Genomic DNA, 25769 nt, shown 5'->3' with positions numbered 1-25769 from the left:
AGCTTGATACTATTATTGCCTAACATCTAATAGTTGGGAAACATGATCACATGTAGGTTAAATAACTCTTTGAAAGTCATGTACCTTCCTAGTAACAGGGCTTGCATTATATCCATGCAGCTGGAGACCATGCTTTGACCACTATGTTACGCTACTTGTTTCATTTCATTTACCTGTTCTGGATTTTAATGTTTGTGGAATGGATAACTTACTTATGTTTGCATGCCTGGTAGGAATATAGTATCTGGTGTATTGTAGCTAATCAATAGCTTTATGTCCAATGTGTTTGAATTAATATGAAATGGAATCTTTTGGATTAAGAAAAATTCTGTTTTCGAAAGTCTATAGAAACAAGGAATTATGTAAGGAACAATTAAAGAGAAAAATCAGGAATGTTTCCCAAAGGTCAATAATTAAATACTTATTTGGTATAAATGAGATGCACCCCATGGCTCTTGATGTTTAGCATATAATTTTTTCCTTTTTTTTCTTTTACAATATCTCATTTATATCAACAGTGTTGAATAAATATTTAGCCCATATTTACTGTAGTCTGTTCTTCAGGCACATCATAAGTTTTCCATTGTCAATAGATTGCACTGGCTTTGCCATATACATCGTCATAAATTGTCTTGTAGCTACAAAAGTTTTAGAATGAATAGCATGCTTCCATAATAACTTTCTGAAGTACATGTGTATCAGTTATTTTCATTAACCATATCTGTTTATCTTGGGTAACTGTTAGGTAAGATGTTGTATTGGAAATTTCCTTTGTAGAGTAGCTCCCAGTTTTTAAAATTAGAAGAATCAGTGGGTTTCTTTTCTTCTTCTTTTTTTAAGATTTATTTATTCATGAGAGAGAGAGAGAAAGGGGAGGGCAGAGAGAGAGAGGGAGAGAGAGTCTTAAGCAGACTCCGCGTTCAGTGTGGAGCCCAATGCAGGGCTCGATCTCATAACCCTGAGATCATGACCTGATCTGAACCCAAGAGTATGATGCTTAACCGACTGTACCACCCAGACACCCCAGAATCAGTGGATTTCTGAATAACAAACTGTAAGGCGTACTGATTCTACCTAGAAGGTATGTAATATATTCTTACTGATTGAACATGTACCATTAATCGTATTTGTATGTTGAGGCTGCTGACAATTCAGGAATGATAAAAAAGAAAAATTTTGAAGTTGATTCTAGAGACATTCTTTATCATCTGTTCAATATACACAGAGAGGCAGAATTGTGGTTAAAGAACACACACTTAGAGCATATTCTTATAGGACTCTTCAGAGTGAACTAACTTGAAAATACCATTGAATTTTCAAACAGTAACACAGTCTAAACATTTCAGGCTTTTTAATTTGCTTTATTTGTTTGTTTTCTAATTAATTACTTCTACAGGGGAAAACTTTAGGAGTACTTTCAGCTATAGAACTCAAATGAGATTCATCAACAAAAGACATAGACTCTAAAGCTGTGCTGAGACTCTTACAGCTCATTTCTGTAACCCAGCAATCTTTTAATGTATAGGAACAATGAACCTTTTTTTAACCTTAATGACATTATGGTCTTTCAAAGGTGTTAAAAATAGCAGAGCCAAAGAGGTAATCTAATATTCAGTTTAGGGGAATTTTGAGTGTCATTATCTCCCTGAGCAGTAACCATGAACAAATGATCAAAGACATTGTCTCTTTTCAATGGAAAGATGAACCGAATGTATTAGCACCTCAGTGGGATTGGGAATATGTGGGAAACATAATCATAAAACAGCAATTGCTGGGCTGCAGCACAGCCACCCAGGACACTCTGTTCAGCAGGGGTCTTGGTGTTGTCAGCACCTGCTGTTATCTATCTGGGGATTCAGCAGCCTAGATTGAGATCACCTTTGCTAGTGGATGCAAAGCTTTGCCCTTGATTTTTATGTCCTTCCCTCTACCATAAGCAAGGGAATTTAGATAAGATTGTCTAAATATAGAATGCATCCCATAGGCCGAAGAAACTATATGCATCAATTTTTTAAGAGTACATTTTATCTGTTTTAGGTTTATAGAACAGAAAGTAGAGTTCCCACATACTCCTGCAAGTCTCTCCAGCCCCCAGTTTCCCATTATTAACATCTTGCATTAATGTGATACATTATTACAAGTGGTGAGTCAGTATCGATACGTTATTATTATTAACTAAAGTCTACAATTTACATTAGAATTCCCTTTTTGTACCGTACATTTTATGGGTTTTGACAAATGTATAATAACTTGCATTTAGCATTATCAGAATAATTTTACTGCCCAGGAAATTCCCTGTGCTCCATCTACCTCTCCTTGTCTCCCTCTCTTCAAACCCCTGGCAACCACTGATCTTTTTACTATCTTCATAGTTTTGTCTTTTCTGTCATGTCATATAGTTGGAATCATGCAGAATGTAGCCTTTTCAGATTGGCTCCTTTCACTTAGCCATGTGCATTTAAGATTCCTCCATGTCTTTTCATGGCTTGATAGCTCATTTCTTCATTTCTGTCTATTGTTGAATAATATTCCGTTGTATGGCTGTACCATAGTTGGTTTATCCATTCACCTACAGAAGGACATCTGGGTTATTTCCAAAATTGAGTAAGTATGAATAAAGCTGCTATAAACATTCATGTGCAGGTTTTTTGTGAACTTAAATTTTCAACTAACCTAAAAGTTGTTATTCTGAAAAGTTTTTGTTTTTTTTTTGATGGGAAGACAGGTTTTTAAGTTAGAAAGACTTGATATGAATCCCAACTTTTTCATTTTGTTCATCCAATAATTTTTTCTTGGTAGTCTATTATCTCTACTGTGCTGGATACATAAATAAAGTGCTATTCTGCCTGGCAACTGAATGCCTCGTCTACATTAAAGGACCTTAATATACCTCTGGTTCCTTACGTGAAAGATGTCTACCACTTCAGTTATTTGCAGTTTTCTATGTTATTTTGAGAATTAGGTGAGCTATCATGGACAGGACTCAGTTTATTTCTGGCAATAATGGTCAACTGCTACATAACATCTCATTGAGAGAGAGATGATCAAATCTATTCATTTGTTTTCTTTCTAGTCCCTCCAATCTATAGATTTTTAAATATTTAAGTCTAAATATAGAAAATATTCTAATACTTGTTGAATAACATTCCCAAATTAGCCACAGTATAAAATGAAATAAAAACACATAATCATTTTCTGTGTATCTATAGTGATGAGAATTGAACATGAATTCAGAATTAATTTTGAACTCTGGCTCTACTACATACTGGCTTGGTCATGTTCATTTACTCTCTTGGCTTTGCAGGGTGAACAGTATGTAATCAGTAAAATGAGGCATCATAATGTTTCTTCACTATGCAGGTTTATTTGCTTATCGTACAGAACTTTTGTGAGACTCAAATGCAAAAATGCACACTATATATAAAAGAATTTTGCAAACTACAAAGCACTATTAAAATGTCCATTATTGGGGCACCTGGGTGGCTCAGTGGGTTAAGTGTCTGACTCTTGGTTTCAGCTCAGGTGATGATCTCATGGGTCGGGGATTGAGCCCTATGTTGGGCTCCCCCCCTCAGCGGGAGTTCGCTGGAGATTCTCTCCCTCTGCCCTTGCCCCCACTGGCACAAGCTCTCTCTCTCCCTCTAAAATAAATAAGTAAATCTTTTTAAAAAAATAAAATGTCCATTATTATTACTATTATTGCTCTAAATTATCTTTATTTTTAACTTAGCTAACCCCTTACTAAATCAAGTATACTTTTTTTTAACTGCATCTGTACTAAAATCCCAATTGTCTTGAATCCAGTAGTCTACTAAAGTCAGAGAGTCAATGTAGTTATGTTCTGCCTAATTTCTCCCACATGTTAGCCAGGATCTTTTGAGAAGCAGATGTCAAAATGGATTGAACATGTAAGGATTGTACTAGGGGAAACACCTATATCAGAAAACAATGAGGAAGGAGCACGTGGGTGGGGAGAATCGTCAGAGTGCAATGTGAATCTGACATCAGGGGAAAGAGAGACAGAAGGAAGATTGGGTGGACACATTCTACACTGTTGTGTAGTCTAAGGAAGTTTCATTAGGGAAATGAATTCCTTGAGCCATAGTCAGCCCTCAGAGGAGTCCCTTGCCTCCCAGAACCTTGCCTGTCTTATAGACCTACTCTGCTCAGTCTTGAGCTGGCAGGGGCACAGGGAAAATGTGGCCTCAGCAGAACTTAGTGACGGATTTCAGAGCAGGGGCAGTTGAGGTCCCTGGTAAGTTACACTTTCTGTGGTTGGGGGTCTGTGAGGTACGTCTTCATGTCCATCACACTTCATGGTTTTTCCTTGAATTATAAAGAGGAAGCACTTACTAAGTTGATGCTTAAATAAGAATGTGAAGCTGTGAAGCAGAAGCAGGTGAGATACGATACAAACTTTAACAACCACGGAAAACCAACTGAAGGTAGGCCCTGTAGAGCCATTTTTCTGCTGTAAGAACTTATTTTTCTTATCTAGGTCTTGCTTTGTTTTGTTTTGTTTTGTTTTGTTTTGAGGGGATTATCTTGTCCATGATAGCTAGTCTTCCAGAAATCCTTCTGGGGGGTCATTTAATAATTTCCCAAATTACAGCATAAGTATGGCACATTTTTAAGTTAACAGTTGGCCTCTGGCTCTCTAAGGCAAAGTATTCAGTGAGTTAAAATCTTTGCGAGTAAAGGAAAGTTTCAAAGCTGGAGGCAACTTCAGGTCCAGATTTTACAAGATATTTAAAGCATTCCTCCATCTGACACCCTTAGAAATGATAAAACTACCTTTCAATACAGCTTCCTATATTTTTCATCTCTACTCATTGCCTTCCTAAATTATCTTGTTCTCTTTCCCACTTTTCCTCCCACTCATCAATTAAGAATAATGACTGTCAGGGAAAATGGAATATATGAAAAGTTATTGTTAATATTAATAGAAGACAGTATTGTCTCTCTAAGTTTAAGCATTCCAGAGTTATTCCATTGAACCTCTACTGTGGGCAAGCTGTAATGGGTATTGTTTTGCATGCTTACTTGGTCCTCGAGGTGACACAAAATCTGTCAATGCTGGAAGATGATTTCAGTTTCATATGACAGATTATGCTGATTTTCTAAGCATATGCAACTATTTGTTTTCTTTTAAAATTTTATCTTTCCTGTGGCTTTAATCTCTTTTAAAAATTACCTTGGACAAATGTTTCTATTTCTTCTTCCTCCTCAAAACTAGAAGACTAGATCTTCCAGTAAACTGAGTTTAATTCTTAAAGAAAGGGAAACATGCCATAAAAAGCCATCTTTTTTTTTTTCTATGACCTTACCTTATATTACAGCCCCTCTGGGGAGATGTCAATTAAAGGCATGAAATTTACACAAATCTAAACCTCAAAAGTCAGCCAGCAATCTGTACCAAATCTGTGGGAAAACCTATTAAATAGCTTTTTAACCTTATTTCTTACCATGTTTGATTGTACAAATCTATTTCCTCAGGAGACATAGGCAATGCTAATTGGGATTCGTGTGAAGAAAAGAGCAAAAAGCTATTTCAACCTACGTAAACATTTTTTGATACCCAGTTAGACACTTGATGTGGAATACACCAGTAACAACCCTACTGGACAAGATCGCTCAACCAATCAAGGAGCAAAAGTCAACTACTCTGCTCATTCAGTAGCCCTAATAATTTATTTGCTATCCCTGGTTAATTCAGCACATCAATTATAAAATAAAATTCTCCAATGCCATTGAATATTAATTGAAATGCTAAAGAAATACAATTAACACAGCTGTTATTAACAGAAGCTCTCTGTGAAAACAATGATGATCTTATTGACTAGAAGTCTTTCTGATATATTTTTTCTAAGGCATTTGAGGAGTATTAAAGCTATTAGGAATTTGTTGTTTGGGGGTTTGGAAGTGTTATCAAGGACAGCTTTTATTTTCTCAAGTCAAGAAGTCTTTTTGTTGTCATGGCATTAAATTATTTGCAGAAAACAAATTTATTCTGTCACAATAATTATGAACTCTTTCTGAAGACAGACTCTAGTCTAAATTCCAAAAGTTTCCATTACTTCAGATGATGCAATTAAGGTCTTTTGTGAAGCGTAGTGCCTGTTTTCCTGTTGATAGTGTTTTTCTCTTGATAGTGTTTTCATGAATACAGTACAGTTATTGTTCTTGTTAAAATAATTGAATTGTATTCACAATTTCAATACAACTTATATGACAAAATGCACAGAAAAATGTAACTTTTCACCATTCAAATAGAACTGATAGTCTGAATTAGTTAAATCTGGAATTTCATGCTGAGAAAATGTTCAGAGCAATGGAGCATAAATGTATTCGTTTTTCCTTTGCATTATTTTAACCTGGAGGAGTGTTCAGATGTTGGTTTCTTCCATCTCCCTTTTTAGTTAAGCTAGTTCCCAGATGAAGTCCTCAGAATATGGACAGAGACAGTGCAGAAACTAATAGGGAAATTTAATTGGGAGAGGGGAGCAGAAGGAAAATAACTTGCTATCAATTTTTTTCCATTGTATTGACTGATTGTATGAGTGGAGGACTCTCCTTATATAAGCATCTTAAAGACACAGCCTCAAGTCCTAGGTAATTAGAAGTATGAGAGTAAAGAATAGTTAACTTTGTGAACTTCAACTAACATAAATTATTCATTACACAAATGCTTTTAATTTTTATAATGAGTAACTATATAGTATAAAATATATTTAAACATTCTCGTGTTTAAGTCTCTATCACTATGACTGTCTATTTTAAAATAAAATATAGAACACTGTTCTTTTCATATATAAAATTAAAAATTTCAGGTTCCATATAGTCTCCCTGTCCCCTCCCCCCTCCCACACATACAGAGTGTTAAGTGTTTTCATTTAATTTTGTCCCCACGAAGGGACCAATGTTTTGGCATTTTGGCATAGACCCCATAGGCTCATCAAAAGCTCATCACTGGGGAATGATGACTTTGTAAAACAGAGGGTCCTTTGTGGGACAGATGTGTGGAAATCCCAGTTTTACCCTCAGAGAAAGAACATGAAAACAGTTGCCAAAGAAACCCTAAATCCTGGTGCTCTTAGTGACATTTCAAATGTAAATCTAGATCTGTACACAGGTTTGCATGTATGTTATATTGTATTAAAATTTTTTAAAATAAAAATAGCATTTGGGGGGGGACAATTTTAAGATACTGATTTTGAAACACTACAGCACCCCTCATCCCTACCTCACTGGATTCCCTAGAATTTCAAAGGGTAGTATATGGTTTTCTGGAATGTTAAATGCAGAGAAAAGAATATGGACTATAAGAATATGATCTTACAGACTTCCTTTCGATGTGCAGTGGAGCTTTATTTTACCCATTATTATTGAACTCCTGTAATCTTCATGATGCTGCAACAAGTTTCAAAATGAGAAAAATAAGGCTCTTCCTTCAAATAGGTTGCAGCATAGTGGAGGAATTAAACCAGTAATTTCTCCTTTTTTCAAAAGGAAATTAAGTTTTTAAATGCACGAATAAATATGCATATGTTTAGAACTTAAACCATGAAAACAGTTTTTGTTTTGTTTTTGTTTTTGCATATGCTGATCACCTACCCTAGAACACTGCTTGGTACAGAGGAGGTACTCAACGGTCAATGAATGAATGAATGATAAAAATCATAAATACTGAAATATAGAGAGAGAAAAATCGTGTGTTTGGATCCTACTGCTTTCCCATAGGTCAAGTAGAGCAGTGTATGGATATACACTTTATTGCACCTGTACTAATGAACATTTAAGTCCCTCCAGTTTTGTTTTTTTTTTTACTATTTAAAATAATGCTGTATTATCTTTGTATACAGTTGTGCGTTTGTGCAAAAACTTTTGTAGAATAGATTCCCAGTGGTAGAATTACTGCATCAAAGGCTATTAGCATTTTTAATTTGACAGATACCATCAAATTGTGCTTCCACAAGTTCTAGTCAGTTTAGAATGAACCTTATTTTATTTCATTTTATTTAAAGATTTTATTTATTTTTGCAAAAGAGAGAGAGAGCACGCATGAGCAGGGAGAGGGGCAGAGGTAGAGGGAGAAGCAGACTCCTTGCTCAGCAGGAAGCCTGATGTGGGACTGGATCCCAGTACCCCAGGATCATGACCTGAACCAAATGCAGATGCTTAACCAACTAAGCCACCCAAGCACCCTTAAATATTTTATTTTTTATTTAAGGTTACTTTTGATCATCTGATGAAAGCTTTAAATTCTCTTTCTATATGAACAAATGTTTTCATATCCCACAGTTTGGGGGTTTTTAAAGTAACTGTAGAGTTGTCAGACATGCCCTAGCGATCATTCGTGTAGCCCAAGTTAAACTCTAACAAGCACAGTAGAATCTTTACATTTACGGATTTAAAATTCATGAGGTATCTCTCAGAAAACAAAAATAAAGATTCACAACATAAATCACTTCTGTTGCTTTTAAATAGTTTTTAAATAAACTTTTTGCTTATAATTTAAAAGTGGCCCCAAGAAGAATCCAAATGTTAGTGCTGGTGATGAAAGTAAAGAGAAAGTAGAGAGATCTAACAGTTTCTTGCATTTTATTAGGGAAATCTTATGCGCATTTATGAGTTTGAGAAAACTGCCGGTCAGGACATGTTCTTTATGAAGATGAAAGATCTACTAGTAGAAATTACTGTAATAAAAAAGGAAGTTTGCCATAAGAGAGAAAACTAAGTGCCACTCAGTGCCTCTGCATGGTCCCTGGCTGAGACATGCTGGTGAAGTAGTTCTTACCGTCCTGTTCACAGAAACCTGCACTCAGTGTTCAGGTCAAATGAAATTACCTGGAAGGAGCCTTTACCAATATCCTCAAGCTCATTGCAGGAGCTCCTTGCTCTGCATTTTCCACAGCACTTAGTTTACAGCAGCTCATGATCTTGAAGGACTAGAGCTTGGCATTTTATATATATTTTCCTCCACAAAGACTAACACTTTACCTCTAGTAGGTGTTCAGTAAATACTTTGTTGCATGATCACAGAATAGATGATCGTTGAGATAGGCCTTAAAGGATATGTACGGATTCAACCAAGGCCCAAGGAACACGGATAAAAATGAGGCAGAGATGGGACAAAGCCTAAACTAATTGGGAAGAGCTGTGACTTCTCCAGCCTCATAGATCATTCCATGATGAACAATCAGGCAGTGGTAAATTGAGAGGATAGTTTTCAGTACAGGGATGCAAATACTGATACTGTATTTTAAAAATTTTGTTGCTTTTGTAGATCTCCTTTCTATGACATAATATAGGTTATTATATTGACCTATTGTTTACTAAAAAGATAAAGAATTCAAGCATTATAATATACCAAACTCGGCAGTGAAGAGCACATATATTAAAACATATTCTTGGGTACTAGCAGTATTTTATAATTTAGTAAGATGGCCCTTTCCCCTCTAAATGTTATTCCACAGTGCCCTAACCATTTACCTAAAGATATACTATAATCCATGTATAGAATTGTAGCAACTGGGGGCGCCTGGGTGGCACAGCGGTTAAGCGTCTGCCTTTGGCTCAGGGCGTGATCCCGGCGATCTGGGATCGAGCCCCACATCAGGCTCTTCTGCTATGAGCCTGCTTCTTCCTCTCCCACTCCCCCTGCTTGTGTTCCCTCTCTCGCTGGCTGTCTCTATCTCTGTCGAATAAATAAATAAAATCTTTAAAAAAAAAAAAAAAGAATTGTAGCAACCGCTAGAAGAAAGAGAAAGAAAGAATCACCATACTCTTTCTTTATCTGTAGGCATTACAGAGTTAGACCTACATCCTAGTATGTGACACTGGTGAAAGACTGTCCAGAAAGCAAATTTTGAATAAACATCTTCCTTTTGCAGATTCAGCAAACAACCAGCTTGGTCCCCAAGTACCCATTTGTTGAAGGGAAATTGAAAAAGAGAGTAGGAAAACCCTTTTTTCTATTTCTCAAAATAACATATTCCATCAGATGTCTTTGCCTTTCTGCCATCCATTGTGAATTACTTGGGAATTACAAGCCCTGTCCCTCTCTCTCTCTCTCTCTCTCTCTCAACCTCCCTCTGTCTCAGTTCTTGTTATATATCACATGACCTTGACAGAAATCTTAAATTCTTATTTAATGCCATAAAGAATAGGAGGAATTATGAAGTACATTTGCCTCATTGAGTCATAAAATCACAGGTTTGAAAAACACTTTAAAGGTATTTAAAGGTACCTATTTCACCCTCTATCAGTAGATATTTTATCATATTAAATAAAATACATGTAATATGTGTAGCTTAGAAAACCTATATAGTATGTATAATTTGTACTTGATTGTGATACATGAAGTAGATTTGCTAAAATAGAGTATTTTTTTTTGTAATCTCTGTGAAGAGATTGGATCTCAAATCTTTGGAGTCAGGACTCTATCTCCCTGTCACAGTTGAATATAGTATAGGATGTTCTGTGAGGAAAACAACGTTGATAATAGCTAAGTGTTATTATGTGTCACTTCCTCCTCCACCCCTCTCTTCATATTCCTTGGTTATTTAGTCCTGTACTAAGATTCTACTTTACAACAATGAGCTCTTTAAAGGAAACCAATCTTATGGAATACAGAAAGCCAATAGTAGAAGATCTAAACTAGCAGTTTTCCACTAAATGGGATTTGGTGGGCAGTTTTGCTTTCCAGGGGACATTTGTCCTGTCTAGAAATTTCTTGTTGCCATAGCGGGGGTGGGGGGGGTGGGAGGGTGCCACTAGTATCACCCAGTGGGCAGAGGTGAGGGTGCTCTTAAACATCCTACAATACATGGGACAGCCTCCCCATGGTAAAGATTTTTTCAGCCCAAAATGTCATTAGTGATGAGGTTGAGAAACACTGCTATAAACTGATGTTAAGAAATACTTTTGTGTTTAATTAGAGTTATATGCATCTTAATTCATTAATAAAGCACATAGGGACACTAGCATGTTTACCTGTCAAAATCAGTCAAATAAATATGAAAGTAATTTCTAAGGATAGCTTTCTCACTTCTACTTGCTTCCTCCCCAACAATTCATCTGCGTGAATCAATTTCTCTGAAATTTCTGTAGAACCGTAATATAGTTCTCATGTGCTAAGTTCTGTGCCAGTTGTGATTGTGAACAACCCTTCTCTGGCACCTAACAGAGCTACAGAGCTCAGAACAATGCTTTTAAGGATGATGATGCTATCGAAGTATCAATGCAATAAAAAATAATTAACCACGCTAAACTTAGACAGCATGTGAAAATAGACTCTTTCATTCTCATCCTCTCTTCTCATCCTCTGCTTGAAATGTAGTGGCAGGTTCTGAATTTTAAGATCCCTCCACTCAAATGTCTATATATCAACAATGCACAGAGAATGATCACTCTGAACTTAGTTTATACAGGAAAAGTGTATTCACCAATATGGACGCAATTATTACATTTTTATTAGTTCAGTTAGAAATAAACTGTGTTCACCTAATTTTGAAATTAAGCCAGAGTCCGTTTCAGTGCCTCCTTAAATTATTTCCTGTACAAAATGCATAACCATAGCTGTGTTGTATTTATGATCATTTGTCTGAGATTTGGTACATCAGAATTACTGGGCTAAGAGATTTTTCTTATGCTGTGCTCTTCCCATTGTGTTTTTTATTGAATTCTCCTATGTAACCTTTTTAGTTCTATTGTTCTTTATCTTTAGTTAATAACTCTTCGTAAAAACTTCTTAAATAATTACACTGCTTCTCGTGTGTAACACGTTTTTGCATTTTATTTTATGTTGTGACATTTTGATAGCCATGGTAATGTTAATAATTCATAACAATACCTTACATTTATAGAACATATTTAATGCAGAAGGTTTTTAGCCCAGTTTAAAATATCTTATGATATATACATACACACATAGATAGAACACGTACCACACAGAAATGCACACTTGTGCACACACTCATTCCTTCTATATTTTATATTTAACTTCTTTGAGGCAGGACATCATAGGCATTCTATATTTGCAATAGTGTCCAATAATCTCTAGGCTACAAAACCATGAACAATTTAACCAACTAATATTGCAGGGAGAAAATTGCAGGGGAGTTTTTGTGAGTTAAATTCAGTTCAGACTTGGCAAATCAAAGATAAAATCTTTGCTTCTGTGAAAAGTATAAACAGAACCATTTGTGTTGACAGGTACTTTGGGTCTCACTGGCACTTCATCTCAAAGGCTGAGACATCTGTAGAAATCAGGATGCTAATTCATCACCCAATCATAGTGATTTTGTAGCCACTTTCTCTCTCCAGGGCTAGGGATATTAGCTCTACCACAGATTGAAGCCTTGAGTCTTTCTATCAGATGACCCTGGAAGTTGGTATACTCTTAGAAAAGAGGAAAGTTGATAACTATAGCAAACTTGATAATTATTTCTGAAATCTGTGACTCCTAATGCAGTCCAGCTGATTTTCATCCTGTGTGCCCTAAGCCTAGAGACTGGTGCTTCTGTCTGTAATCATTGGCCTTTTACCTACTGCACTCATGCTTGTCACACGTCTTATTTCCCTTAGGTTTCTTATGCTCTAAAGAGTCCTGTCCTGGCTATTTGGGATATCAAGCTGTCATTAAAAGACCCAAACTCACGAATTCTCGAATACTTTTCAAAACAGCCCTTTGCTTTGTGGTCATCACAGTAAGATAAAGAGGCATTTCACATTATTTGTGCTCTGTGATCTGCTGATGATAATCCTTAATTTCTCCTGAAATTAGTAATACAGTTTGGTAGGCAGAAATATTCTCTTCTGTAATTTCATCCATGAGCTCCTATAAGAATGTTTGCTTTGTGTTTATTTCTCTTCAGAAATGAGTGCCAAATGCCATGCAAGCATTAAGTCCACATTCTCTGCATATCAAAGGCAATCTAGGACAGCCTTTAGGAGACTATGTGCTAGGAATAAGAATTCCCAAAGTTCCAATGGTACCAACTCCTCCCTGATTTTCAAAGATGTTAATTTAATAACCAAAATGGAAAGGACTTCAGAACATTCAACTGAGATGCCAGGCATTGCCCCTGGGGATACAAAGATAAGAATATATGGTCCCTTCCTTGTTGTCGCACTTCACTAAGCTAATAACACAGGATGTACTTGAAATTCCTATAGCTTTGAAACCTGTTAGAAAATTTGGTATCTATATAGCGCATTGAAATTCTATAAGGAAGAGAAAAGAAAAATGGTCTGTAAGAAATAGCAAAAAATTACATTTTTTTGCATAAAGAATTTTCTTGTTTTCCCTGTGTACCTGGCAAAGGATTCACCTCCTTGGTACCTAAGCTCTGCAAACTGTTTTCACTCCTTGACTAACCATGGGAGTACTGCCAATTGTCAAAAGAAGGTGTGCTTTTACAAGTGATAGGAGAAATTAGAGGGGCATGTCCTGCCATAATTTAAGTTATAGACCCAGATCATCTTTGAGTCGTTACATATTCAAGTGACTTGCTTCATACTGGTGAAAAAACAAAACATTAAATCACAAAATTGTTTTCTTGGGTTGGCATATCTGTGCCGGTGCAGTGCATGAACAGATCTTAAAATACATGATTAAAGTTCCACATTTAGCATACGAAGTATTGTAGAAAACAAGTACTATACTGAGAAATAATTTCTTAATTCTCACTAGTTTGCATATCTGCAACCACATATCTAAACTTACCTCACAATTTGTATTTTAACAAGGCTGAAGAGACCATGTCTTCATTTATAGTCTTGCTCTGCAACAGCTTGAAGTTAAAAGGAATTAAAGTTACAGTATGGGAAACACTAAACAATTTAAAAGCTATTGAGGTAATTTTTATTAGAATACTGAACATACGATAAACAGTTTTGGTAAACTACTTTTCTCCAATAAGAGTGAAAAACACATTATCATGACTTAAACTTTGTATTCTTTATTTTAACAAATGTTAAAAATGCCGGAAACTAGTTGTTTTGAAGCATATTTACTTGAAGTTTGTGTTTCTTGTAATGATTTTGTTCACTGGGGCAAAATTGCTTTAAAGAGAAGTACCTTCCTCAGTCGACAGAATTTTTAAAAAGGCATTTTATTACCTTTTTGTCTTTACCAAGGTTAATGATTTTTATCCCTATATGAAATTTCCCTATGCATTGTGATTGATGGGTAACAGTGAGAGATAATGTCCACTGTCTTATTTCCTCAGAAAGTCATAAAATGGTATTTGTATTTCTAATGGCCTTAGCTTTGCACTTCAGCACCACCTGGTGGACAAAATATCTTTTTCCCCCTCTACAGTTTCAGATTAAGTTACCCTGTTCACACTATATCCAATTATGATATATCTTAACAGATATTTAATTGTTAATTATTTAATCTTAAAAACCACTGTGAACAAAATAAGGTAAAAAATTCTGAGATGTTTCTTAAGTACTCTTGTCAAGTTAAATGCCTGAGTTTTTAAACTTCATGAATATATACAGATTTGAATAGTATGTTTCATACTTATGCAAAAGTTGTGGGGTTTTGACATTTTAATTTTTTGTCATCTACATTTTTTTCTCAGTAAAGAATTAAATAAGACCAGGAAGTTTTCTGTACCTTAGTAGCAAATTATGGTTTAAGTTACATTGTCTACCCAAAATTCAGGGTAACCCACTTAGTAAACACTTTACAAAGAATTTTTATACTACAGATTCCTATCTTTTAAAATATTTTATGCATAATTAAAATTAAACCTAATATAGTAACCATTGCTACTATAAAATTAGTCATTTTCCTACTTAAAATTAAAATTTAGTTGTGGTCTTATTTGTGTTAGTTTAGTTTTAGTAGTTTTAAAATTTTTTTCCAGAAGATAAATTTGACGATATTTTCAAATGAAAAACAAATATATTTAAAGCTAGTTTTGAGAATTTTAAACATGGTAATCTTTGTGCGGTCCCACATGTCTATGAAATGTAATATATATATATATTATGTATAATACATATATATGTATTGTATATATTATACATATATATGTATATTTATATACGTATAATATATATATATAATATATATGTTTTCTATGACATATATATTTAGGAAAAAAAATATACTTTCACATTCCACTATGTTCCTTTGTAGCACACACTTGTCTCTTCCCTGGTAAAATTGAGGGTCTATAAATTTGAAATGTATGACATTCAAAGGCTTAGTAGCTAAATGAGAGTTGTTGATATTTAAATAGGAAATATGTTCTAGCTTCATACTTTTTGTAGTCATTTAAGATAAAATTATAATAGATAATCGTCAGAAAGGCACACAGCCTGAACTGAAGTTATTTGCTTAGTTACTTCAAGGAAACACTTAACATCTTCTCTCTCTCTCTTTTTTTTTCCTAAAGGACTTGGATGGTATAGTGTAAACTCAGCGTATGGAGATACCATTATCATGCCTTGCCGACTTGATGTACCTCAGAATCTCATGTTTGGCAAATGGAAATATGTAAGTGTCACCTACTTTGGACTTGGCTAATTACTTCTAGTTGTTTTGTTGTTGTTGTTTTGTTTTTTTGGGTTTTTTTTTGAGATAATATTCCTTCTGTGAGTAAGTGTGAATTTCAAATTAACATAATGGCAAATATTCAAGTATGGGTACAAATGTAGGAAGGTAGAATTATGTGTTGAGTATCTCAAAAGAGTAATTCCTAAGTCTTACATAAGAAGTGCTATTTTAAAATAAAGCCAATAAACACGTAATTCTTAGATCATATTAGTCTGAAAGATTTAACCTTAAATGTTAGAGGCAGAGGAAAAGGCAGAGTTCCAGAGTAAAATCAGTGGCGTATAGAAGAGAGCTTAGTGGAAGTTGGCAGCCTTTCTCCACATACTCATGTCTGGTGTGGCTATTGCAAAGACAAAATACAGCAGTTGCTAGAGTACCCAAATATTCATTGGGAGTTAGTCATCAGCATTAGAAGCTTGTTCTGATGTTGTCTTAATGCTGTGTTGATGCGGCAGGTCCTTTTTATATGTAACAGTGTTCATTTTACTCCTTTCTTGCAGATAGCAAATCATACTTTCTCAGATATGGCAGATGGGTCTGGAAATGGAGGGTAGAAACCCTGGTAGATGATGTGGGGTGGCTAGGTAACATCGACTGATAAAATGTTTCAATTTAATTACGGAAACCAACAAAAGGTTTCTGTGTGGCACAGTTTCCTAATGCTGAATCACATGAGACTCATGGTAGTTTGCAAGTTTAAAGTAGACATATGCTTCCTTGAATACTATGGCAGTTTTTCTCAAGTTCCTTGAAATGTTAAAAGGTATTTTAATAGGAAAAAAAAATCTGATAGTCAAATAATTTTTGAAAACTTTATCACAGTTCTTCTCAGAGCCTCTCATGCACTAAGATGTGTTCTGAACTGTCCATGCTTCATTCATTTCTTAGGTTTTTTTAACCACCCAACTTTTTCTCTCAAATATCTGCAAGAACAAACATGCAGAACGCACTTTGAGTAATGGGCCTAAGATTGCACCCAAGGAAGGGGTAGAAGACAATCTTCAAAATGCGGGTTCTTAAGTCAGACCCATATGTTCTACCATATACTTGCTGTGGGATTCTGGACAAATGAATGAATCTCCATTTTCTCATCTCTATAAAGGCGGTAATAAGAATAGTCTTCCCTCAGTGGTGTGAGGGTTACATGGAATAATTCATAGCAGAATATTGACCCAGTGCTTAGCATGTGGTCCGTGTTCTGGCTGTGGGGCTCAAAGCTCATGTGCCTGTGGGGAGGTCATGTGACAGCAGAGGAAGGGAGTGAGGTGGCCCAGCACTGCCCTGGACTCTGCTGATACTTGGCTCACGATGGGAATTTTGAACTATTTCTGGTTTACTGTAAAAGTGGAAATAGGAAGTTAAGGCCTATGAGGACAAGGTCTATTCACACCTCTCAAACTCCAAGCGAGACTACCACATGCTTCACCGGTTGAGTCAAACTTACTGCCAAAATAAATGGAACACAGATGGTGAAAAACCATGATCATAGGCATTCCTGATGATAATTCAGGGAATAATTTTCACCCAAACTGAACTGGTACAGTGGTAGTGGAAACAATAATGACAATTTTCCAATTCTTAATTAAAGCAAAAAGCTTTGGCAATACACGGATGAGATCATTTGAAGTACCATGTGCTCTAAAGCCAGTGTCGATGTGCAGGCATCGTCTACAAGCTCTAATTTAATGAAAGCTGAAAGACAAATGGTAGGTTTGGAAAGAGTGAAAGGGGGCAAACATAGAGAAAGGCTGGATTGGCTTCTCCCCTCCTGCCCGGTCATCTCCCTGTGAATGGAGATCATGGTTCCCTGTGAGCCTCTCCGCACTTCATCCCCACCTCTTTTTTTTTTTTTTTTTAAATGTTCAGTTAGCCAACATATCATACATCATTAGTTTTTGATGTAGTGTTCAACAATTCATTAATTGCCTATAACACCCAGTGCTCATCACAGTTTGTGCCCTCCTTCACCCCGTCCTCTTCTCCAGCATCTGCCTCAGTGCTGGGACAGAAGGGGCATCTAACAGCTATGGAGAATGCTGCAGTGAAGTCATCATGGAGCCAGACTGTAGAGCTCCAGCCTCTGCTCTGCTGAGATACAAGAGCTGGGCCCTTGGACAACGTATTTAACCGACTTCTGTCTCTACTATATAATCTGTAAATGAATCTAATATTACAAATCTAACTTACAGGGTCGTTGGGAGTATTAAATCTGTTACTACGTGGAAAACCTAAGGAAAGTACCTGGCATATGGTTGATAACTATTATTTATTGCATGAGTGTATGGATACAGAAATATAAGGGACTGGTTTAACATATTTCTCTCAGTGAAGGAATGATTTAGAGCAAGGATTTGCATTGTAAACCTGTGACAAAATTAAAAAATTTAAGGAGAAGATTTTTGGTGTATTCAGATATTCAACCAACTAAAACTTTTGGACTCTAAAATTGGCTTAGTAATTGTCTTGGCTTGCGGTGCTGTAACAGAATACCATAGAGTAGGGGGATTCAACAACATCTGTTTATTTCTCACAGTTCTGGAGGCTAGGAAGCCCAAGATCAAGGTGCTGGCAGATTCGGCTCTTTGTGAGGGTCCTTCTCTTGATCTGCAGACAGCTGCCATTTTGCTATGTGCTCATATGACCTGTGTTTTCATGGAGAGAGAGACCTCTCTTCCTCTTCTTATAAGGGTATTAATCCTATCATAAGGGCACCATTCCAGTACCTCATCTAAAGCTAATTACCTCTCAAAGGCTCCACCTCCAAATATCTGCACACTAAGGATTAGGGCTTCGACATATGAATTTGGTGGTGACACAAACATTTAGTCCATAACAGTAATAAATATTAATAATTTTTAAAATGTAACTCCCCATAGTACCTTGGAATTTGCCATGCACTTTAAAATGTTTTATCATATTTTATTTTCTCAAAGGCCTTATGAGGTAAGTAGAAGAGGGATTGGCTCCTATCTTAGATTAAATTGCTTATTGGCTAAGAGAATTTTTGTGGGAGCAAAGGAAGAGATGAATTATATGTCTCATGCTCTTGCATAATTGTCCATGCCAGATTATATTTTATTTTGATAATAAGTTTTTATATGAAAGCTCTTTGAGCTAAGTTTTATGACTCAGATAGCAAAACTATGGATTTTAGTGATTAATCTGATTCCGTTGCTTAATGGACATGATTGTTTCACAAGGGCAAATACCGTTCCTCCATCAAGACTCATTAAATTATATTATGAGTAAAGGTCAGCTCTGTCAGTTTTGGCTGAAACTGAAAGGTGTGGATGTTTAAAGTATGTGGATTAAAGTAATGAATATACAAAAGATAACTGCCCAGGATTTCTAAATGAGTATTTGCAGCCCACGTGTATGCTTGCTGTGATGGTTAGCTGAATATCATTTTGTGCATTTGTGTGTTTGTTTTCATCTATTTTTGTTTCTTTTAAATTAAATACACTGCCAGCCTTTGTTGGTTTCAGAACAGTCACTAATTCTGTCCTTTGGATACAAGAAAAGTTCAGATTCCAATAGCTCTGTCTTTCCATTTTCATATATTTAAACTGATACCTGTAAAAGAACTTACAGCCTCTCCTCTTATGATGAGTAATTTTCTATAACCAAAGATTTATGTGAGGCTCATATCCAAAATTATTCCTTTTGGACAGAACTATAAATCTTGGTGGAAGAATATGGCCAAGAAATTTTGTTATTCTGGATGTAATCCTGAAACATCTGAATATGCTTGTTTTTAAAATGTATTGTTATTTTAATTTTTAGGAAAAGCCCGATGGCTCCCCAGTATTTATTGCCTTCAGGTCCTCTACAAAGAAAAGTGTGCAGTACGACGATGTACCGGAATACAAAGACAGATTGAGCCTCTCAGAAAACTACACTTTGTCTATCAGTAATGCAAGGATCAGTGATGAAAAGAGATTTGTGTGCATGCTAGTAACTGAGGACAACGTGTTTGAGGCACCTACAATAGTCAAGGTGTTCAGTAAGTAGTCTGCAGTGTAACTGCTAAGTGGGATTGATGGCTGGTACTAGAAAATGTTCTTTAGAAAGAAGAGTGAATGCTCTGTAGTGTCTCCGCAGCAGGCATCTCTCTAAGAGGACTTCTAACGATCTTCATTCTGCTCATGCATGCTGTCAGGGAGGAAAACAAAAGCCCTGAAATTCAAATAGGAGTTTTGCAGTGAGGAACTAAAAGAATATTCTCTGTTGTTTTGTTGGGTAAAATTTCCTGTGATATGAAGTACTACTAAGTGAACACTGGCATGTGATCTTTAACTTTCACTGACATGTACAAATAAATATTCTCTGATATATGCATACATATGTGATACATACATAGAATCATGCTTGTCATGCACACATGTATGTATTAGGCTGAACCATGTAAAATTAACATTTTGATGGGGCGCCTGGGTGGCACAGCGGTTAAGCGTCTGCCTTCGGCTAGGGCATGATCCCGGCGTTATGGGATCGAGCCCCATATCAGGCTCCTCCGCTATGAGCCTGCTTCTTCCTCTCCCACTCCCCTTGCTTGTGTTCCCTCTCTCGCTGGCTGTCTCTATCTCTGTCGAATAAATAAATAAAATCTTTAAAAAAAATTAACATTTTGATATATTAAACAATAAATACAGGTAAATCCAAACATCTTATAACTTAGAAATGTGTGTGTGTGAATATATGTGTGTAAATAGTATTATACACACACAGACACACACATCTATCTATCTATCTATCTATCTATCTATCATCTATCTATCTCCTGGCCTTTAATAATGTTGCTTTAGTTCTTCAAAGTGTTCAGTTGGTTTAGAAAATTGCCCCCAAATAAAAAAGTTACCACACCCTGAATGTGTATGTGGAATACATCAAGGGGAAAGAGTAGAGTAGGGCTGGAAGAAGAGAAGCCAGTGGAAGAAACTTGGAGTAATTACTGTAGGCATTATGGCAGCGTTACTTTGCCCAATGATAACATATAGTTAATATTACTGTGCACATAGCTATGCAAATGAATGACTTGAGAAGTTCTAACTAAACATTTTATCTTTTAATATTCAAATTAAAAAAAATCCCATCTCCTGTTACATCATAATAGAAATTACAGGGAGAAAAATAGGTCTCAAAATTTTCAGAATGCCAGTCTTTTTTAATTAGGGAAGAAGGTCTCACTTTTCAGTGTTTTCCCTCTGCTTTCTGATAACGTGGCAGCACCTACAAATTATTAAAATAAATAGGGAAGAAAGAAGCCCAGAAGGTGACTACAGCAAACAACAATGGATTTTTCCCATTTCTCTTGTATTAGCCTGTGTGACTAAGTAGCACTGTCCCTTAAGTATTTATGTAGATTTCAAAGCTCCTGTGGGCTCATGACATGGATTCAGAGAATTTTTGTACTATCAGAGGAAACCTTTGTTCTCCAGAAGAACCTTGTAAAAGCATATTACATGTTTCAGTTGATTAACTTTCAGCTTAGAAGGCACTTTCCAGAAACCATCCACCCTTCTCAATCATTTAACGAATCACATCAAATTCCAAGTGTTTGCCAGTCATGCCTTCCATTAAATACCCCAAATAATCTGCATCCTTTATTTACCAATGTCCCATTTTTTTTTCTTTCTTTTATTTCACTATGATGTTATTAGGAAGATCGATGGTGCACTGCTAGGGACACTTTTTGTAAAGAGAACAACCACAACAATTTTTTAAATTAGGCCATGATGTCATAAATATAAGTACACAGCAAGAATGTAAGATAGTAGGTAGAGATTAAGTCATAGCACCCTGAAGGTTATGTGTATTGCTTTGTCATTGTCAGGTTTCTTTCTCACTGTGTTAAAATTCTCAAGTATCAAGCTAGTCTACAAGAAAGTTGAGAAAATCCAGGTTGTTTCCTTTAGAAGAATCATTTGTGACAATTTTCAGAATACACTTAAAGAAAATACCATACAGCAATCTAAAAAAAAAATCCAGTTGGTCTACTTTGATAAAAATTTGTAAGCTATTTTGGAATACAGGAGATTTTGATGATGGTGAAAACAAACTCACACCCCACATACTGGCAGCATCCCCTGCCCCCTTCTCTTTTGAATGTTGTTGAAAACAAAGTGATTCTCAGAAACAGAATTTGCATTCCAGGCTCTGGGCCAGGGAGAATTTAAATAGACAAGTTACACACTCTTGAAAATGGCATTTTATGCTAGAAACCATGGGACCCTCCAAGTCCAATTAAATGAACAGCACAGCTCATGATAAGGAAAGTATTTGCAAGAGCATATAGGGGCTTTAGCTTTTTAAAAAAATAATGAATTTACTTTGGGTCACATTTTGTGAAGCAAACAGCAGCTGTGAAAGGGAGACTTTTATTCTGTGCATGGGTATATTGCAGTCACTTAAGAGTTACTAGGCTCGTCAATCAGTGCTCTGTTTCCTTCTGTCGAATCACCTAGCAACACGCATTGTGTACTGCGGAACTGAGTATGGTTGACGTGAGCTAATCCCAGATCAGCTTGCTGCAGAGTGCCATCCTCATGGGCAAACTCAGACTGTTCTTATTCCAGCTGGAGGCCATGACTGATGACTCCATTACCTCTGGTATAGGTTTGTTTGTTTAGTTTTAAATTATACCTCAGATACAATAGCCATGCCCATAAAGCACCCCAGGTTCAATTAAGTCACATTCTTTATGGCCACGAGTACAGCTTTTTTAAAAAAGAATTGAATGACATCAAAATTAAAATGTGTTTGCATTTAATGCACATTTGAAATTAATAAAAACATTCAGAAACATCAATAAAGGCTTCGAAGTTCCCAAAGGTTTGTTTCAGTCATTGTGCAAAAGTTCCTCAGAGGTCAAATGGGTACCCAGATTGCCAACTGGCTGTCTGTGCTGGAACAGAAAAATCCCTGACTGGTCATCAGAAGACCTGACTTTGTTAGGTCTGTTGCTAATTTCTGACCTTGGGGAAGTTCACTGGGCTGGGGCTGCTTCTCTCATCAACAGTAATATAAGTGCTTTGAATTTGAGGGTGGTTTTCCTACTGTGTTCCTAGGATCCTCCTGAGGAGCTCCTGAAGAGGGTAGGAGAAGGGGCGGCACTGCTCTTATTAGCTAAAATTCCACCCATGCTACATTTCAGTTTTTTCATGGTAATTCAGGGAGTAAAAAAAGGGAAAACGATTCCAGCTCTAAACAAGCATTTGAAAACCACAGTCGAGGCTAATCTGTTAACCCTCTTGTACTCTTGTCTGTGGCATTAAAAGGAAGACTGCTTCCATGACATGGAGTCAGTCTACACTTGGACCAGTTCTTCCCTTAGTATTGGGCAATGCAGGTTGACTTCATGCAGTTAGTTACAGCTTTCATTTGGACACTATTCTCAGTGTTTTATCACAATTGAGCATCCTTCCTCTCACCCTCCCTATGCAAGTTAATCAACCTGCAAGGATTTTTTTTTTTAAATGAAGGCAGCAGAAAATGACCTATTTAACAAATGAGACCTACACAGTATATTTTATTTCAATTCTTTAATATAAAAAATACCTTTCCCATCTCATGAGGAAAATAAACAACGATTCCATGCTAACAGTTGTTTACTTAAAGTACACCAGAATTTATAAGAGTTATTACGGACAAAGTACTAAGGGGAGAGTTCATGAGTCAGTGTAAGCAGTTAGCCTCTCTTTTCTTGCCTTCCTCCCATATCAAAGTGAGCTCTCCTATGTGTTGATTTTGGTAGTAACACTGTAGATTGTGGGCAATAGAGAGCAGTTTTGCCTTCATCACTTCATCCTCAGCTGGCTGTGATACCCTTGACAAAGTTATTTTAATAATGCAAATAAATCTGTTCTGTGACTTTCCCTTTCAATTCTATACTTGGTTATGAATCCCTGAATTATATTAAGGCATAATTCATGGAAAGTTTTTTTTTAAACACTTTGGAATCAATATGCAATTTTGCTAAAATAGTACGTGTCCTCTTTTATAGTCCTCCAACTAATATCCATTGATTGTTGCAAACTAATATAAGAGAAAACTACATACAAAATATCTCATGGGTTTGAAATAAAAGTTTCAGAGAAAAGAACTCAAAAGAATTGCAGTAGTACCACCATTACTTCCACAATACCCACTGTGTCTCTCTTCCAAATAAAAAGATGAGGTGTAGACTAAAGAGGCCTAAACTTTAAACATTCTTTCACCAGGTTTCCTGGATTTTCCACAGTTTCATTTTCTTGATATAAGTATAAATTTTAGAAAATATTTGTGGAAGGAACATATACATGGCCATGTGTAAAGGACCAACATTTGTAACACACCAAGTATTTATGATCTTATGTGCACTGATAAAACATCAGAGGGTTTACAAAGCAGAGAAATATATATATTCGCCTAAGAGGAAGTATGTGCCTGACTGTTTTGGTGAACTAGAATGTAATGCAACTTAGCAACACTGCCCACCCACATTTTGTATTAAAAGACTCAAAAAAAAAAAAAAAAAAAAAAGAACCTCAGTTTTTCCAGATGATTTTTTAAATCTCTTTTTATATTCCAGGCATAGATACTACTGAAGGGGAAACAAAAAGCCACTTGTTCTTTTTCTCTTGTTAATTTTGACTCTTGATTGACTACATAAATTAATATTTTACCTCTCTCAGAAAGGTATCATGAAACACTTGATTTTAGTTCCCAGAGAACTTTGGCTTACTTACTTAAGCACCGAGAATTTTCAGTTTGTTTAAATATTTTGGATACATCCCTCTCTCAGATATTTTAGACATTTGTCTTAAAACATAAATTCAGAACAGAATTTAATGGTTTATCAGTAATTTGGAGTTGTAATTGAACATTAATGGCGTTACATTAAAGTCGTGGTAACACCAGTGCTTACTGATACGTGGAAGGCTTTAAGCCCCTACCATATGTTTCCCAGAAATTGCTGTTTATTTTGACTTTTGGTCCGTTTTTAATAATTTTTTGGTCACATTTCTAACAGTCAGGAAATCAGATGTCACTTCTTGTTTGCATTAATGTAACGGTCTCTGTTCTACTTTTCTATTCTTCTGTATTTCTTTTTTTTTATTTTTCTATCTTTCTTGTGTTTTGTTTCCAATCTGTGTATTTAGAAAACAATCCACCTTGTGAAAATTGAATTAGAATTATGTTTCTAGAATTAATAGAAGTAGGCCCTCCTATAATTAAAGTGCAAAAGTTGAACACATAGGAAGATTTACTATTATTATTCATTGTTCCAATTTCTAATATAAAACAATTGCAAAAGGGAAATTAACTCTCCATAGTAACATGAAGAAGTTTACATATTTTTTACATACAGTCTTGGTGATAGCCATTTTGCTGTTCCAGAGGCTTTCTGTCTTCATCCTTATTTTCTATAATGGTCTGAGTAGGCAACATGTCTGATAATGGAATTCCAAATTGAGTAATAATATATAAAAGCCAACTTAGTCTAGTTTGGTAATAGAAATTAAAGGTATTGGAGATGGTATACAATGAGACTATGAATGAAAGGATTATTGGTTTTCTTTATTTGTTTATATGAGAATAGAATAGTTTTTGCTCCATGAAATTCACAAAAGTCAGTGACAAAGAGGCAATATCCATTTTCTGGAGACTAATTGTTAGACCTAATTAAAAAGTAAAAAACCCATCAGTGATAGATAACTAACAGCGAAGAGTAAATAACTTAAAATTTAAGTTTGAATAATACCTTGTTGCTGTGATTTTTAACCAGTTCTTCCTGAACACTCTCTTAGAACGGATGCTTATAGAACTTCTTGTGTTTGAAATGCTTCTGTCCATTATCTCAGTTCCAAATTTGAAGGATTTCCCTACATTTATAATTTCATAACATGATTTCACTTTAAAGATAAGGTTTGAGATACACAGAAAACTTGAACTTCTATATCCTGTAACTCCTTTTAGTCACCATGATTTTAGAACCATTATTCTTAAACTTCAATGTGCCTGAAAATCTTATAGAAAGCTTATTTTAAAAAGTAGATTTGTAGGACCGTGCCTAGAGATTCTAATTCTGGCCAGGGAAGGCTTAGAAATCTGCATTTTTAATAAGTACCCTTTGTGGATTTAGGTCTTCATCTAAAGGTAGCTGGAAGTCATTAATATGTAGAAAGTACACATGATAATCAATTGGCAATAA

At 35.7% G+C, this 25769-nt stretch overlaps 1 protein-coding gene across 5 annotated transcripts in view; it reads left to right on the top strand.

Annotated features, from left to right (window-relative positions):
- Window positions 1-25769, top strand: part of ALCAM (activated leukocyte cell adhesion molecule) — a 203777-nt gene that overhangs the window by 132064 nt on the left and 45944 nt on the right. For all 5 annotated transcript variants that reach the window (XM_057306855.1, XM_026492624.4, XM_026492615.4 and 2 more), the window contains exons 2-3: window positions 15417-15517; window positions 19361-19580. In XM_057306855.1, coding sequence (XP_057162838.1) covers window positions 15417-15517; window positions 19361-19580 — 321 coding nt within the window. The remainder of the gene's footprint in view (window positions 1-15416; window positions 15518-19360; window positions 19581-25769) is intronic.

Source organism: Ursus arctos, unplaced genomic scaffold, assembly GCF_023065955.2.
Source record: "Ursus arctos isolate Adak ecotype North America unplaced genomic scaffold, UrsArc2.0 scaffold_4, whole genome shotgun sequence".
NCBI classification, from domain to species: domain Eukaryota; kingdom Metazoa; phylum Chordata; class Mammalia; order Carnivora; family Ursidae; genus Ursus; species Ursus arctos.
This window is presented reverse-complemented; position numbering and strand designations above follow the sequence as displayed.